The following is a 15,930-nucleotide window of genomic DNA, read 5'->3' as shown; positions in this document are numbered from 1 at the left end:
ACCAGTGGTGTACGGCCAGTGTAGGAGATCGCTCCCCACACCATGATGCCGGGTGTTGGCCCTGTGTGCCTCGGTCGTATGCAGTCCTGATTGTGGCGCTCACCTGCACGGCGCCAAACACGCATACGACCATCATTGGCACCAAGGCAGAAGCGACTCTCATCGCTGAAGACGACACGTCTCCATTCGTCCCTCCATTCACGCCTGTCGCGACACCACTGGAGGCGGGCTGCACGATGTTGGGGCGTGAGCGGAAGACGGCCTAACGGTGTGCGGGACCGTAGCCCAGCTTCATGGAGACGGTTGCGAATGGTCCTCGCCGATACCCCAGGAGCAACAGTGTCCCTAATTTGCTGGGAAGTGGCGGTGCGGTCCCCTACGGCACTGCGTAGGATCCTACGGTCTTGGCGTGCATCCGTGCGTCGCTGCGGTCCGGTCCCAGGTCGACGGGCACGTGCACCTTCCGCCGACCACTGGCGACAACATCGATGTACTGTGGAGACCTCACGCCCCACGTGTTGAGCAATTCGGCGGTACGTCCACCAGGCCTCCCGCATGCCCACTATACGCCCTCGCTCAAAGTCCGTCAACTGCACATACGGTTCACGTCCACGCTGTCGCGGCATGCTACCAGTGTTAAAGACTGCGATGGAGCTCCGTATGCCACGGCAAACTGGCTGACACTGACGGCGGCGGTGCACAAATGCTGCGCAGCTAGCGCCATTCGACGGCCAACACCGCGGTTCCTGGTGTGTCCGCTGTGCCGTGCGTGTGATCATTGCTTGTACAGCCCTCTCGCAGTGTCCGGAGCAAGTATGGTGGGTCTGACACACCGGTGTCAATGTGTTCTTTTTTCCATTTCCAGGAGTGTATTTGTGAAACTTGAATGCTATTAATGTTAGTATTTCGAATTCTGACCAATGATTTAATGAACAGAAAAGATATGTGCGGTTGATAAATGAGACAAAGGTGAGTGCTGGAGCGGCTGTAGCTGAAGCTCATCGAGTCGATTGTAACTGTGGGCATGTAAAGTTAAGGAGAGCTGAACAATGGGTAGAGAAAATTATGGTAAAAAAGAAGTACGGTCTACCTGGGCTATTGTAATGCATCCAACTGCTGTACACAGGTCAGATGTCAGGAAAACAATACGCCGGAGAACTTCCCCACTGAAGGTGTGTGAACTCCTTGGAGCGGAAATCAGACGGCCTCTGTAGAATCACGGTTCTCGGCCGTCTCGCACTTGAGGAGGTATACAATTGTCTCGTAGCTAAACCACGTCACCCTCCAGTTGTCATTCTGTTAACTGTTTTCACATCAGTTTTCTAGTTGGTATGACGCGATCCACCACAACTTCCTGTTGCGATTTCAACTCTTCATCTGATTGTTAGTAGCAGATAAGCAAGGTACTCAAAAACTTGTTGAATACATTCCGATCCCTCTTTTACCCTACAGTTTTGTCCTATAGAGTTCATTCTAGTACTATGTCCTAATACATATGCTTACGCATGTGCTATCATCCTGTTCCTTCTTTTCGACGGTGTTTTCCGTCTTAACGTAGGGGTAAGTAAAGAACAAATAAGAAATCTCCAGCGAGCAAGCGATACCACGTCTGCTGCGGCGTTGCAGCAGATTTCCTGATAGCGTACCTTCACGTACAACATCTACAAAAAGCACGTACGATCATAAATCGCCGAAATTCAAGAAATTGAAGTTTTTCTTAAGAAGAATGCATGGCAGGAATGTATCCTCGCGACCCCTGTTTGACTTGCGTACCAAAGAAGATGAGAAGCAAACGAAATAAAAAAAAAGCTAAGAAGAATAAAAGAGCAATGATGAAAAGATTTCTTGAAAGGGAGGCATTGTTGAATCGATGGAAATCCTGTTTAGCGAGAATTGGTATTAAAGATAAACAAAATATAAAAGACGAAAGTAAATCTGTACGTATAAACATCTCAGAAAAAGTTTAGCACCACGTGCATCTCTGTGAACATGGCAGGCGTCTCCTTCTTTTTCCTGGCCAGTATCACGTGTCTTCGCGGGGTCGGCATGTTTCTCGGACTTTGTCGCAGAGGGTGGCCGGATGCCTTTCCTGTCGCCACCCCTCTTTTCCCCACAGACGGAATTTGTTTGCGACTAGATTTATCCTACATAAAAGCGAGCATACTTGTTTCTAAATGTTTGCGACACGGACAACTGAGGCGAGACGTGAGAACCATCCAGGCGTTCACCTACTCGGATGTGTGAAATTACTTTAAAACCACATTCCATCGTCACCGAGTGAAGTGGGGTAGTGATTAGTACACAGGACACGGTTTCGGGAGGACGACGGTTCAAATCCGCGCTCAGCCATTCAGATTTAGGTTTTCCGTGATTTCCCAGTCATGCTAGGATCGTTTCTTTGACACGGCACGGCCACTTCCTTACCTATTCTTGAAACATTCCTAGCTTATGTTCTGTCTCTAATGATGTGCATGCCGACAGGACGCAATCGCCCTTTCTTCATGCCGGCATTCGTAGTTAATAGGCCGGCGCGTCTCCCCGAATGCCGAAAGGGGCGTGTTAACGCGCGCGACTATTATCGAGGTGTGTTGCGTTGGGCTTAGAAATCCAGGGAATGAAAGAATAAGCATTATGAAACTAAAAAAGAGTACTTAAATACGGAATAGAAACGAAACAATAACCAAAATAGAGTCTGTTCGAAACTTAATATACGTACATACCTGTGGAAAAAAGGTTTTTTGATAGAAAACATGTAATAATCTGATGTTACACCTGTTGCATCGTAACATGCTTACAATGAAACGTCACTAACATGACCCCACGTTCTAAGGAGAAAAAAGCACACTAGGAAGATATCAGTTCCAGTAATCGACCCCGCGCGAAAATTTGGTCCAATATTCTGACAGTACGCAGTTATGATATTCTGAAAGTACAATTTTCAAACTTTCGCGCTCACCAGTTGTCATTCGCTGTGCCCCACTGCAGCCGCCTAACGCCCGAACGAGAAGTACTATACAGTGGAGTGAGTGGGAGGTTTCTGACACACCTTTTTGACATACCGGCAACATGCTCTGTCCATTGTCCAAGTCAACGGTTTCTAAGCAGTAGCTGTATTTCTTTGCTTTAAACATTTTTATACTGCGTTTCACAAATACCGTATAAGTGACTGGAACGTTTGAGTGTGCCATTAAAGCGGTATCGTAGCGCTATCCAAGTACCAAGTATTAACATCGCTGTTTTGCGTTTTTATTTTTTTTTATTTTTCTGCTGGTACCGTTAAAGTGAAATGCATTTGCAGGAGATGCACTGTTCTTCAAAGCGTCTGGCGTGATTAAATCGTAAATCGGAAGTCATTAACTTATAATAATCCATCAGTTGCTTAGGTTTATTAATTTTGATTTTGAGGCACGTACAGAGGGATCCAGAACAATGTAAGCACTCTTTGATAATGAGTATTAGTGGAACAAAATGCCGTTCCTTTACAATTCTTGCACTGGGAGAAGATTATTTTGTGTGTCCAAAGTGACCCCCACTACCAGCCAATCAACGTCGATGCCGTTGAACTGTTGACCGAACTATGGCTCTCAGTGTTGCCGGTGTGATAAGCCGCACAGGACGCCTCGATGGTTCCTCGAAGCTCTTTCAGTGTTGCTGCCTTCTGTTGATAAACTTCATTTTTCACGGTTCCCCGTAGCTAGAAGTCAAGAGGTGAAAGGTCTGACGACCGAGGTGGATACTCGACAGCCCCTCTTCGACCCATACATCGTCCTGGTAGATTTTTACCCAAGCAGGATCTGACAGATCTGTGGTAGTGAGGCGCAGCGTCAGCTTGCTGCAGCTAAAGTCTTTCATTTCCAAACACTTCTCGAATGGCAGGTAAAGTCGATGGTTGCAGTATATGAAGATACACCTCACCAGTTACGGACGGTATCTTCAAGGATGAATGGGCCAGTCAAACCGCACGATGACAGACCACAATGCGCATTAACGTCGGGTATATTAACATGTTTGTCCTCGTAGACGTGAGGTTTTTCAGGAGCCCAGTACACGCAGTTATGGCGGTTTACATTACCGTTCAGTTGGAACTGCTCCTCGTCAGACCAGATAACCATCTCTGCGAACCGTTCGTCCTCGCGAAGCATGCCACTCGCAGTACTCCATCCTTCTGCCAGAGTCGTCCTCGTTCATAACGTGTAGCTATCTTGGAATGTACACTTTCCGCTTTGCAGCCTTCAGAATCCGTCGTACGCCTGATCGACTTATCCCGCTTTCACGTGCACCCTGGATCACAGATTTTCGAGGTGACTTAGTGAAATGTTGCAATGCAGCAGCTCTGGAACCTGGACTTCCTGACGCCTTCGGTCGGCCAGACCTTTCCTTATGCACGTGCTAAACAGTGCCTTCGGTTTCAGATTTATCCCAAATACGATAAATTGTTGTACGTTTTGGTGTCTAAGTTCCGTACACATTACGCCATTGCCGTTGTACTTCCATCATGTTTTCCTGTTTCCAGTCCCACTTCAGTAAGGCCTCGCATTGCTCAAAGGCAAAACGACGTTGGCTCTGTGAGGAACTAGCGCACTATTGCAACATTTCTTAATTTCCGACGAATTTCTGCTACAATGGCACGTTATCAAGATTTAAGTGGGTTTGAACGTGGTGTTAGCGGTGGGGCACGGCATCTTCGAGGTAGCGATGAAATTGGGATTTTCCCGTACGACCATTTCACGAACGTACCGTGAATATCAGGAGTCCGGTAAAACATCAAATCTCCAACATCGCTGCAGCCGCAGAAAAATCCTGCAAGAACGGGACGAACAATGTCTGAAGATAATCGTTCTACGTGACAGAAGTGCAATCCTTCCGCAAATTGCTGCAGCTTTCAATGCTGGGCCATCAACAAGTGTCAGCGTGTGAACCATTCAACGAAACATCATCGATATGAGCTTTCGGAGCCGAAGGCCCACTCGTGTACACTTGACCACTTCATGACTGAACGACACAAAGCATTACGCATCGCCTGAGCCTGTCAACACCGACATAGGACTGTTGACGACGTTTCAAATTGTATCGAGAGGATGGACGTGTACGGGTATGGGGACAACCTCATGAATCCATGCACCCTGCACGTCAGCTGGAGACTGTTCAAGCTGGTGGAGGCTCTGTAACGGTGTGGGGCGTGTGCTGTTGAAGCGAATGGGGTCCCTGATACGTCTAGATACGACTCTCGTAAGTGACACGTACGTAAGCGTCCTGTCTGACCACCTGTATCCATTCATATCCATTGTGCTTTCCGACGGACTTGGACAATTCCAGCAGGACAATGCGACACCCAACACGTCCAAAATTGCTACAGAATGGGTCCAGGAACACTCTTCTGAGTTTACATACTTCTGATGGACACCAAACTCTCCAGACATGAACATTATTGAGCCTATCAGGGATGCCTTGCAACGTTCTGTTCAGAAGAGATCTCCACCCTTCGTACTCTTACAGATTTGTGGACCGTCCTGCAGAATTCATGGTGTCATTTACCTCCAGCAGTACTTCAGACATTCGAGTCCATGCCAGGTCGTGCTGCGGCACTTCTGCGTGCTCACGGGGCCCCTACACTATATTAGGCAGGTGTATCACTTACTTTGGCTCTTCATATTTTTTAGCGAAGTTATGTTCCCTTGCTACAGTGGCATCCCAGGAAGCAAGGCTTTGTGGAGAAAAGCTGAACCAACGCCTAAGTGTTATTTCTAGAATGAAGAATTACGAGATTTCACCCGGCACCAGGGTGTACGGGTGTTATGGAACGTCTTAACACTTTAAAACCGTCTGCAGGAGCAAAAGACCAACCCAGACCTGCGTGTGAGACTAACATTTGAATTCCGGTTCAACGCTCAGTTTTAAGTAGGTTGTAGTGGGTGTGGACTTGTTGTGGCGAAACAAATGGAACTTATCCATTTGAGATGACCGGAAGATATGCATCTGCTGTACATTCACATCCTCATCGATACCCTGCGAGTCACTGTAAAGTTCGTGGCAGAGTGTGGTTCTTATAATACCGTATATTAAGGTTTCTCCTCGTATCGTTTATGAATTGTGTCGGAATAATTACTGCTTTTTATACGCATATTCTCTGTGAGATGAGTAATTATGGCGCTGAAGAATAACCCTAATTTTTAACTTAAAAGTTGCTTTTGTACTTCTTCGACATCCTGGCATTTGAAATGTTTCAGAATTCGTTACTCTCTGCCGTAATCTCGTAGTCCTGTGGCTGTTTACCCGACCTTCCTTCTAAAAATGATCAATGTGTGTATTGCTAAGGGACCAAACTGCTGAGGTCAGCGGTCCCTAGACTTACACACTACTTAAACTAATTTTAACTTACGCTAAGGACAGCACACACATACCCATGCCCATGGGAGGACCCGAACCTCCGGCGGGAGGAGCCACGCAATTCGTGACATGACACCCCTAAGCACGCGGCCACTCCGCGCCGACCTTCCTTCTATACCCTTGATGTCTACTGTTTGCTTGACGTGACAAAATCCTACATTTAAGCAGTATTCCACTATTGGTCGTACAACTTTTTTTGTGAGCTACCTCTTTTGTAGAAAAGCAGCTGATATCCATTATCTTGGCAATAGATCTAAGCCTGCTCTTTACTTTACCGACAACTGAGCTCATGTGATCTTTCCTCTTCATATCTGTAGACAGTATTACCACCAGATATTTTTAGCAGATGACTCTAGTTGAGCGTAATTAATAGCGCAGGGAAAGGCACAGCTTTACATCAAAAGACAATTCCTAGTCTTCCCTGAATTTTGTTGAAATCAAACTGCTCCTTATGTAAACACCCGTAATCAGGCCGAAGCCCAAAATATTAATTTGTTGGAAAATAAAAGTACTGAGAATCCGTTGCTCTTGTTCTTTTTATTTTATTTTTCATTATTTATTCACATTCCATGCATTGGGATGTGTTGCCAGCAGCCCAGATCCTTCTGTTCAGATAACCATAGTAAAATAATAATCAAGAGGTAAAACTAGCATTTGTAGAAGAAAACGATGAAGACGAGACGACTGACGTGATGGTGAAGACGTACTTAGGTCTGTGGCCCATAAGGATGATAGTGGTGCAGGTGCCTGGAAAGTGTACTAGGGTTTTGGGTGATTGAAGGGGATATTCTGTGCACAAGGAGTGGCGTGTGTATAGGGGAAGGACATGGTAGATGCGATGAAGGTATCAGAAAATCGGTGCGATTGCACATGGAATTTTTTTTGGAATGGATCTGAAATACAGTATAAGGTCGCTACGATCGGTAGGTTTCTGGGAAGGTCTCCCAGCCTGGATAAGGAAGACATTTATAATAGCCGTGGAAAAGGGTGTTAAATATTTGGATATGGAGGAAGGAGCGATTTACCCACATTTCCTATTGTCTTTTATTTGGTGCTTCTCGCCCCCATACTAACAGTGGTGGGCTTTCAGCACTAACAGTAACATCCAATCTGATGTTCGGCGCTCTGTAACCCTTGAGGAGGGCCAAAAGTCACGAAGGGGCTACAAGTGTGAACAACTTTTTCATTTGTTCTTTTCTCCTATACCTACCTCAAATTATGTGAGAGGAAATCAACTGAAAAGATTGACGTAAATGAAGAACTGCAAATTATCCTACATAAGACATAGTTTGTAATGTTCTAGAAATTCTTACCATTTTTGGGAACAATAAGTGTAACGTTATTTTATTTTCCGACAATGGATGAAAAATGTGCAGAACTCCCATTCTTGGTCTTTAAGGCTGTCAAATATCAGTGGAAGCCGATGATAAGTAAAAAGGTTATTCACAGTGACAACCCCTTCTTAACTTTTGTTACAAAAAAAGTTTTGTCGTTGGCACATTTGTTACAGTAGCGAAGAGGTCATGGGTTCGTTGACCCCAAAATGTAACAGGAAACATGAGAAAAAAAATGAAAGAAAGTAACAAATTAGTGTTATGATAGGGAAGGAAAAGCAAGATGAAAAGCCTAACATATTTTACAATTTATCTAATACAGCACCAAACAGTTAGAAGAGATTATGAATTCAGGGCTGTATACATACTATTGTAGACACTAGGTGTCAGACGATGTGTAGCCTACTATCGTGTCACAGTGAAATTTTATGTAGGATCTCGCTTATTTTCAGCAAACTGTCGCCTATAAACTGCAGACGCAAACAGCTAAAAGGTTGACGTAAATGAAAAACTGGAAAGTTTCCTGCATAAGACACAGTTTGTAATCTTCTAGAAATTCTTACTATTCTCTAGAACGAGTAAGTGTCTCATTTTATTTTCCAACAATTGAATGAAAAATGTGTAAATTGATTTCGTAAAATATGCTTGTTTTCAATACTTTTACCGCTTTCTTCTTCCTTATTCCATGTGCGCATAATAAACTACCGGCAATTTCAGTTTAATATGTCAAACATGTCGTTTCATTGCTTTCTGGGTGTTCACAGTTGTACACAGCACGTCATTCTGACGTAAACCAAGTATAATGAAGAGAGAGAGAGAGAGAGAGCCGCGTTTGCTTGTGTGAGGCTTTTTGCGCCATCTGTGAGCGAAAGGAGTAACTACTACGACTGTAGCGCTTCCATCTGCCTTCCCGAGGACTGAAGGTCGACTTCAAACTCCTTTCGGCGTTCCGGCCTTGCATAAAAGTTTGGTACAGATTTGGTACCCACGTCATTAATTTTTATCCATACGTAATAGCTCGCCTGTTTTTATGGAGACAAACGTAATATTCTATTTCCTTCCTCACAATGTTATTCCTCCAACTTGGAGCAGTAGTTCCGAAACTAACAATAAGAGTGCCGTTCAAATTTGTATCTTGTATTCTGTTTGAGATATTCGATGATTTGCATAAAATATCTTGTGATGAATGCCAGGATTGTTTATGCAACTTGCCTGCCACCAATTCTCTTACAGTTGTTGTGTAAGGACCTGGATGAAAGGTCAGTAAACTCTAACCTTTCTCATGATTTATTTTGTTTAGAATTCGTGGGAAAGACTAAGCGTCAATATAGCCACGTTCATAATGTATCATACATCCCGCATGAATCAAAAACAGAGGAACTCGAACATATGCATATTTTTCTCACTCAATGAAAACTGTAGTTTGTTCTGGAATCATAGTCAGTAATAGTGTATTTCCTTATTCACGACAGCAGAAAAGCATGGACGAGATAAACGCATTTTACCTTACTTTCAAAGGTTACAATGCATGAAAAGTATTTATCTCTGTTTCCCACATCATGGTATTGACACCAGAATCGACGGAGTAACTTAGGTTCAGTGAGTGTTGCAACATTATGTATGATTTGCTAGTTTATGCTGATGGTGTAATCCAACATATAACAGTTCTTGTCATCAAGATGTCATGAAACGATGTGGCGAAATCCAATTTTGCTTCTTGTACTTTTTCTGGACTGAAATTAAATGAAAACTTCCGCTCATAACTGAATATGTATAAAAGCTATGATACATAATGCGGCTAGGTATTTTAAATGGAAGGAATTTCGTAATGGAACACAGGAAAAACTTTCTCCATGCGTAATGTAAATATTTCATCACTTCTATTTATTCTGCTTTGCTTTGAATAAAGTTCCTTAATTATATTTTTTACCTTTTTAATGTAATTTAATTTAATTTAACCCGACGCGGATCAGCAATCAGCAAACTAGCTCAGTACTGAGGGTGGTTACGGGCTTATAAATAATTAGTCTCTCTCTTGAATCATCACAGATATTCCTCAATATATATATATATCAAAAGTATAGTTAAAACTCACGTACTTATAGTACCAGATAATATTTCGGTATGTCAGTTCAATGTGAAGTAATAAAATCCATAACTCCAGATCGTGGTTTCGTCTCGAATACCAATACAAGATAACAGGCATAATCTTTTGCAGATGAAATCTTATACTAGAACTAGAATCCTGTGACCAGGCCTTTCTGCCTGGGATGTTATCTCGAAACCTTGAGAAAAACTGGAAGTGAAATATATTAAATTATTTGTAGCGGCCGCATAGCTCGTGGAATCTGAAAGAAAGTTTACTGTCCTAACCGGCGGCACGTCTCGAAGATGAGATGAAAGAAAATTACTAATTATTTTCTAGTATGGTGCCTAACAATGGTCAATGTTCCGTTAAGGCCACGTCTACTCAGGACAAGCAAGGTTTAGGTTTACAAATAATTATGTACCGTACACAGGTTTGAAATCAGAAACAACTATATTTTAGTTTCGATTACAACTTACATAGACTGTTACAGCTAGATCAACCTCAGGCAATCGTTGTTTCCTCTACGAGTCAAAAAAAAAAAAAAAAAAAAAAAAATTCACTCACAGAATCTTGAATGTTTATGGAAAATATTGCAACACAATGCATTTGTTTATTCTTTGGCATAGATCGTCAGCTACTCATACAATAATTATCACTACATGGCATTTACAAATTTCAGATTCATGACACCCCAGTAGATACAGTACACCTTTTTTTCAGAAGCGTAGTGAAGCATTAGCGGGACCAGAGAGTAATGTCGATTCTGCGCGTGTCGACATCTGTTTGTCATTAGTAGCTCATCTTGTACTACAAAGTCTCGCCAAGGACATTTTAAGGTTAGAGAAACTTGTTTGACACAGCTTTTCGTAAGGGCAGTATCACAGCAGTCGCTACCAAAAATATTTACAATGTTTATCGAAGTGCATAAGACGTTCCTAAGTACCAAAGGCGGTTTTCTAGGTTCAAATCTTGTAAATTTGATCTTTCCGATTCGTGTCGTTCAGCAAGACCAAAACTGTAGGCAGCGGCACGCTAAGGCCGGAAGTGGAAGCAAATCCGGATCAGGCAATCGTGGAATTGTCAAAACACTACTAACCAACCTTGGTCGGCCACCTAGGAACATTTCAGCAGGTTGGCGACAAACGAAGCTAACCGATTCACCACATGAAATTTAGTGCTTTAGCGATGCAGAAGCGTCTTTTGATCGCTTGAGCACTGGAGATGAAAAAGAGTCCTCAGTGATGATCCAAAAGGCAAAGGGCAATGGCTCTCTCCGAAAGAACCGCCACGAAGTACAGCTAAGCCAGGTTTACACCGCAAAGACGTGCTTTTGCTTGCTCGGTGGAATATTTTCGGAATCGTTCATTTAGAAATGCTGAAACCTGGACAAAACGCAGACTTTTAGTGTGAACAGACGGATCGTGTAAATCAGTCTTTAATTGGAAAGTGCCCAGCGACTATCAACAGAGCAAGACCGCATTGCAACCTTGGAAAAAATTAATATCGATATTGCGCCAGATCGCAGCAACATTTCCTAAGTAGTAAAAAAATGTGAAAATGGCTCCTCCAGTTATTTCGCTCAAAACCAACTGATTTTTGTCGATCCGGCATTGTAAGTTTGCACAAGGGTGACTTCATCACTAATTAAAAATAAAATCTTTTTAACAATTTATCTGTTTGAATTTAATGTAAAAAATGACATTGCTTTCCGGTTTCCCTAATAGCTGAAATTTACAATGGTTTTATTCACAAAAAAATTATCCACAAAGTTGCCCAATTTCTGCTGGTAAGCGCAGAAAAGAGAGAATGCAGATAATTGCTGCATTTCACTGTGAAATACGAGATGACACGTGGACCTGTAAACTACCTGAAGGGCATATGTTTCGTCCAACATGTGTGCACTTATTTTTACCTCATATTTTTCACTCTTCTCTGTTCCGGTTCTTTTTAGTTCTAATGACGTCTGATTAGCATTTGAAACCAGTCAACGCTGTTATAAATTTTTGCGGTGAAGAAAACTTGAGTACAACATTTTTGAATATTAGATTGTCTAGTTTCATACACATTTCACGCAACGCAAGCTGACGCTCGGCACGACGCCTGATTAGAGAGATTGTAAATGCGTAATGCCCTTGAGATCGCTACCACCAGCCACCGTGCCGAATGTCAGGTTGGATGCATAAATCATAGCCGTAACTTGTTCCCAGTTGTATGTTATGTACAAATTTCGAGTTGTGTAATGGTAAAGTGAGAAATGCTATTATTGTTCAGGACTGGCGTGACAGCTGGCTTACGTTTGTTTGTGTGTGTGTTTTCAGGTTGCTGGTTGAATATCTGCCTCCACTGATGCCCGACAGCAACACGACGTCTATCTACAGAGATCAGCAGGCTGCCAACAGGCAGAAAAAGCTCAGATGAAAGGAACGCCTAATCTATTTATTTATTTATTAATTTATTTATACAGTCACTGGTTATTTATTTTTAAAAATAATTTAATTTATGGACATGTGTAAATAAAAGTATTTTCTTATCAAATGTGTTGAGCCTTTCTGATATCTAACTAGGATTTCCTTTTCTGGTGTGAATCCCAGATGGAAGAATGATCAGAACTAAATTATTTTGTTCCTCATTCCTAACAAGGAGAATAAACGAGATATTACAGATGGAAGCACATTCAGATTTGGTATAATGTTTTACATAATTATGGAAAAAAGAACTAATGTGGTTGGCATTTTCTCTTCTGTGAAATTAGTTTCAAACTTAGGGCCTATAAAACATTAAAGACTTCCTACTCTGTACCATTCTGCAAAGCTGTCGATGGTATGTCAGATGGTATCTTATAGTGACCCACAATTTAGGACTCAAGCCCATTGGCTTCATCGGCAATATCTCGATAAAATATGCTACACGCATTAGGAAACGTGTTGTAGCAGTGAGTGATCCAAGATACATTATTAAAACTTTTAAACCGAATAATGCGTGGAACTCTGTACTCAGAAACGAAAGTTGACCTGAAAATACGCACATGAACACCCGTGTCCCGAATAAAAGTGGACGATTCCTACATGCACCTCCATCAGACGTTGGTCAGTGACTCTGGAGACATTTGCCATATACGTGGACGGACGTAGCACGACAGTCAGGAGAAATAAGAAATGTTATGGCCAATTATCCTCAGCCATTTGATAGTGTCTGATAAAGGCTCCCTCAACATCTGTCCATGAGTTACGATCTCCAATGCAGGATGCGAGACTGGAATTGGATGGATTATGTTATGCCATTACATGGTATTAATCTCTTCCATCTTAAAAACTATGTTCAAAGTGTCCACCATAGGAAGTAATGCAAGCTTCAAATGTCGCATCATGGACTGCATCACTCTTTTCAATGTGCCTCAGGCTGTAGCGGAATATTGCCACAGGCTGCACGGTCATGCTATTCAAGGGTCTGCACATCACGAACTGGCTCAGCATACACAGAAGTTTTAAGATACCCCCACAGGTCAAAATAAAGGCGGTTTACGTCCGACGATCGCTGTGGCTAGGTACAATGGCCTCGTCTTGCTATCCTTACGTGGATAATGCTGCTGACGAGGTGAGACACAATGGTACGGAAGTGGTCTGGTGCTCCATCATGTACCAGTCACATTAACTGTTGTATTGCTAAAGGCACATTCTCCAGCAAAAGAGGCAGAGTGTCCTATAGGAATCCCATGTCCGTGGGTCCATTAAGTAGGCAAGTAGGGGGTCGCCAATAAACCCTGAACCGTTACTGATGCGATGATCAACCATTCAACGAGGATTTTCTGTAGCCCACAGATGGCAGACTTACGATGTCATCTCTGCCAAAAGTTTCTTCATTGAAGCTGTAACTATCTTTAAAAATCTGCTTGCTATTACATTGTGTGAAAGCCTGAATTGGGAATGCATACAAAACTGGAGTTATCGTGTAGCGTGTTGTAACTACAAGTGGCGCACTTACCTGTGTTATTGCTAGCCAAAACTTTATACGAACTGACTGGGCAATGCAACTCCCAATACCAATAAAGAAATAGAGTCACTACAAAATAAATTCAGCCCCTTAGGCATTGAATCCTCTGGCCCTGTTCAGAACTGGTAACTTCGGTCCCTGTACACATAACAAATAAATAAAATTGTCTTACCTCTAAAGCAGCAATGGTGGATCGCGATATATTCTGGTCACTCATGAAGAAGATAAAAACATACTAGCTATAGGCTCAGCGGTGTGCAATGCTGGCAGTAATAATTTGAAATGTACATGAAATTATTTTGGCTGATAAATGAATACATTTAAGAAATATTCAGTGTTTTTGTAATCATATGACCTGGACAGGGTGAATTGGGTGAATTACTAACACTCACCTTTATACATAGTGAAATTGTATTCGAAGTTACGTTTGGCTTTCCGAAACAACTGACAGTTGAAATTACATTACTCAAAAAAATTACATCCTTTTTACTAATTGAGTCACAATGTGATTTATACAGCAGCCTCACTAAAAAAAAAGCCTAAAGACAAATCATCAAATTACATATACCTATGTTAACAAATCTTAGAAATTTTACAAAAGGGAAATATCTAACTAGCCTTTACATCAAATTTGTTGACGTACGTTGTGGGGTTACTCAACAATTGCCAATTATCAGCCAACTCTTCTACATTAACGTGCTGGCAAAACGAGAGTCATAAATATTTAACATCTTTACCTTGCTTGAGAGAAGACTTCTTGCTTCCATATTGGTATTTGCTATAACACATGTACTCGTAATTCCTGCATTGAAATTTAACACTTGGTGGCTTCACAGAGCACACCACAAAATCGACTACATCATTTTTCGCTCACAGACTGCATGCGTCAAGGGCTCTGTTACTCCAACACTACAATCTTAGACCAGAAGCAGTAAGTTTGGCCACTGCGTTAGTGCACAGCAAGCGAACCGCGTTACAGAGCCCATCAGAGACGTACATCGTTTGTAATGTAATAGTTTCATTTTAGTATACATTAGTATCATTACAACATTCGGGCGCCGTATATAAGTGTGTCGTAGTAGACTCCTTTCAAGGTGTACTGACCACAGGAGACCTATAATGACTGTCGTCTGCTGAAAACAACCCATAAACATCGAAAAATTGATATAAATGGTTGTGGGAGTTGGCTGGTGCTGTCTAGCAGGATAAGTGGTTACATCAAACTGTGTAGTGTCTCCAACGTTTCCACATGCTTGGCCGTATACGAAAACAGTCGCAGCTTGCTTCTGGAATCAATATCGGACCATTATGCTTCGACCTAAGTGAAACCACACAACATATAATGTACAGAACAACGACGTTCATAAGTTCCACCCACGATGTCAAATTTGCATTCATTAAATAATAAATTAATACCATATAATGTGTAATGTAACTGTCTAATTGCAGACTCACCATCCATTTCCGTATTTGCATTACCATGAATCTTTCTGTTTCTATTTCTTGCAGGAATCACCTCCTGAATGTTGTCCCCTCCCTTAATATTCACCCTATATACGCACTAATGTTGCTCCTTGTGTTGCTAAGCACCTTTAATAGGTTATTTTTAGAATACTTCTTGCTATTAGAATTTATTGAGGTCTCTCGTTGCACAACAATTTGTCTCCATTTATTCAGTGTAAGAACTTATTAACTAAACCTTTCTTATGGACCCCTTTCATATTTCCCAGCAACGTAAAAAATACATATAAGTTTTGTTGAAATTCAAATAACGTACCCTCTGGTCCTCTGTCCGGAACTGCTTTACCACTTCCACCAGTACACAACATCCAACTCGTTTTAAGGGTTCAAATGAAAGTTCCAAATCTGCTTCTAATTTAATTTTTAGTAAATGTGGATATTTCAAAGCGAGAATTCCAGTTTAACTGAGGCTTCCCATCATGTGTTACTGAAGCAGTCGGTCTAGAAAGAGGTTACATTAATAAAGAAATGGGAACGACTCGTGTACCTGAAGGGACAAGTGACAGCTGAGACACAGCAAGGTTCACTTGCTGCACTTCCACCGCTTAAAGAAGTAATTTTTCGTTATTTTCATCATACACTTAATGCTTACACTATGATTACATAAAA

General features: G+C 42.1%; 1 protein-coding gene across 1 annotated transcript in view; it reads left to right on the top strand.

Annotated features, from left to right (window-relative positions):
- LOC126197817 (uncharacterized) overlaps positions 1 to 12,237 on the top strand; it is a 195,936-nt gene extending 183,699 nt beyond the window's left edge. Inside the window, exon 5 of the mRNA XM_049934671.1 lies at positions 12,129 to 12,237. Coding sequence (XP_049790628.1) covers positions 12,129 to 12,228 — 100 coding nt within the window. The 3' untranslated portion in view covers positions 12,229 to 12,237. The remainder of the gene's footprint in view (positions 1 to 12,128) is intronic.
- Positions 12,238 to 15,930: the final 3,693 nt, after the last annotated feature.

The sequence above is a fragment of the Schistocerca nitens genome, chromosome 1, assembly GCF_023898315.1.
Source record: "Schistocerca nitens isolate TAMUIC-IGC-003100 chromosome 1, iqSchNite1.1, whole genome shotgun sequence".
NCBI lineage: Eukaryota > Metazoa > Arthropoda > Insecta > Orthoptera > Acrididae > Schistocerca > Schistocerca nitens.
The sequence above is the reverse complement of the archived record's forward strand: the minus strand, read 5'-3'. Positions and strand labels throughout refer to the sequence as shown.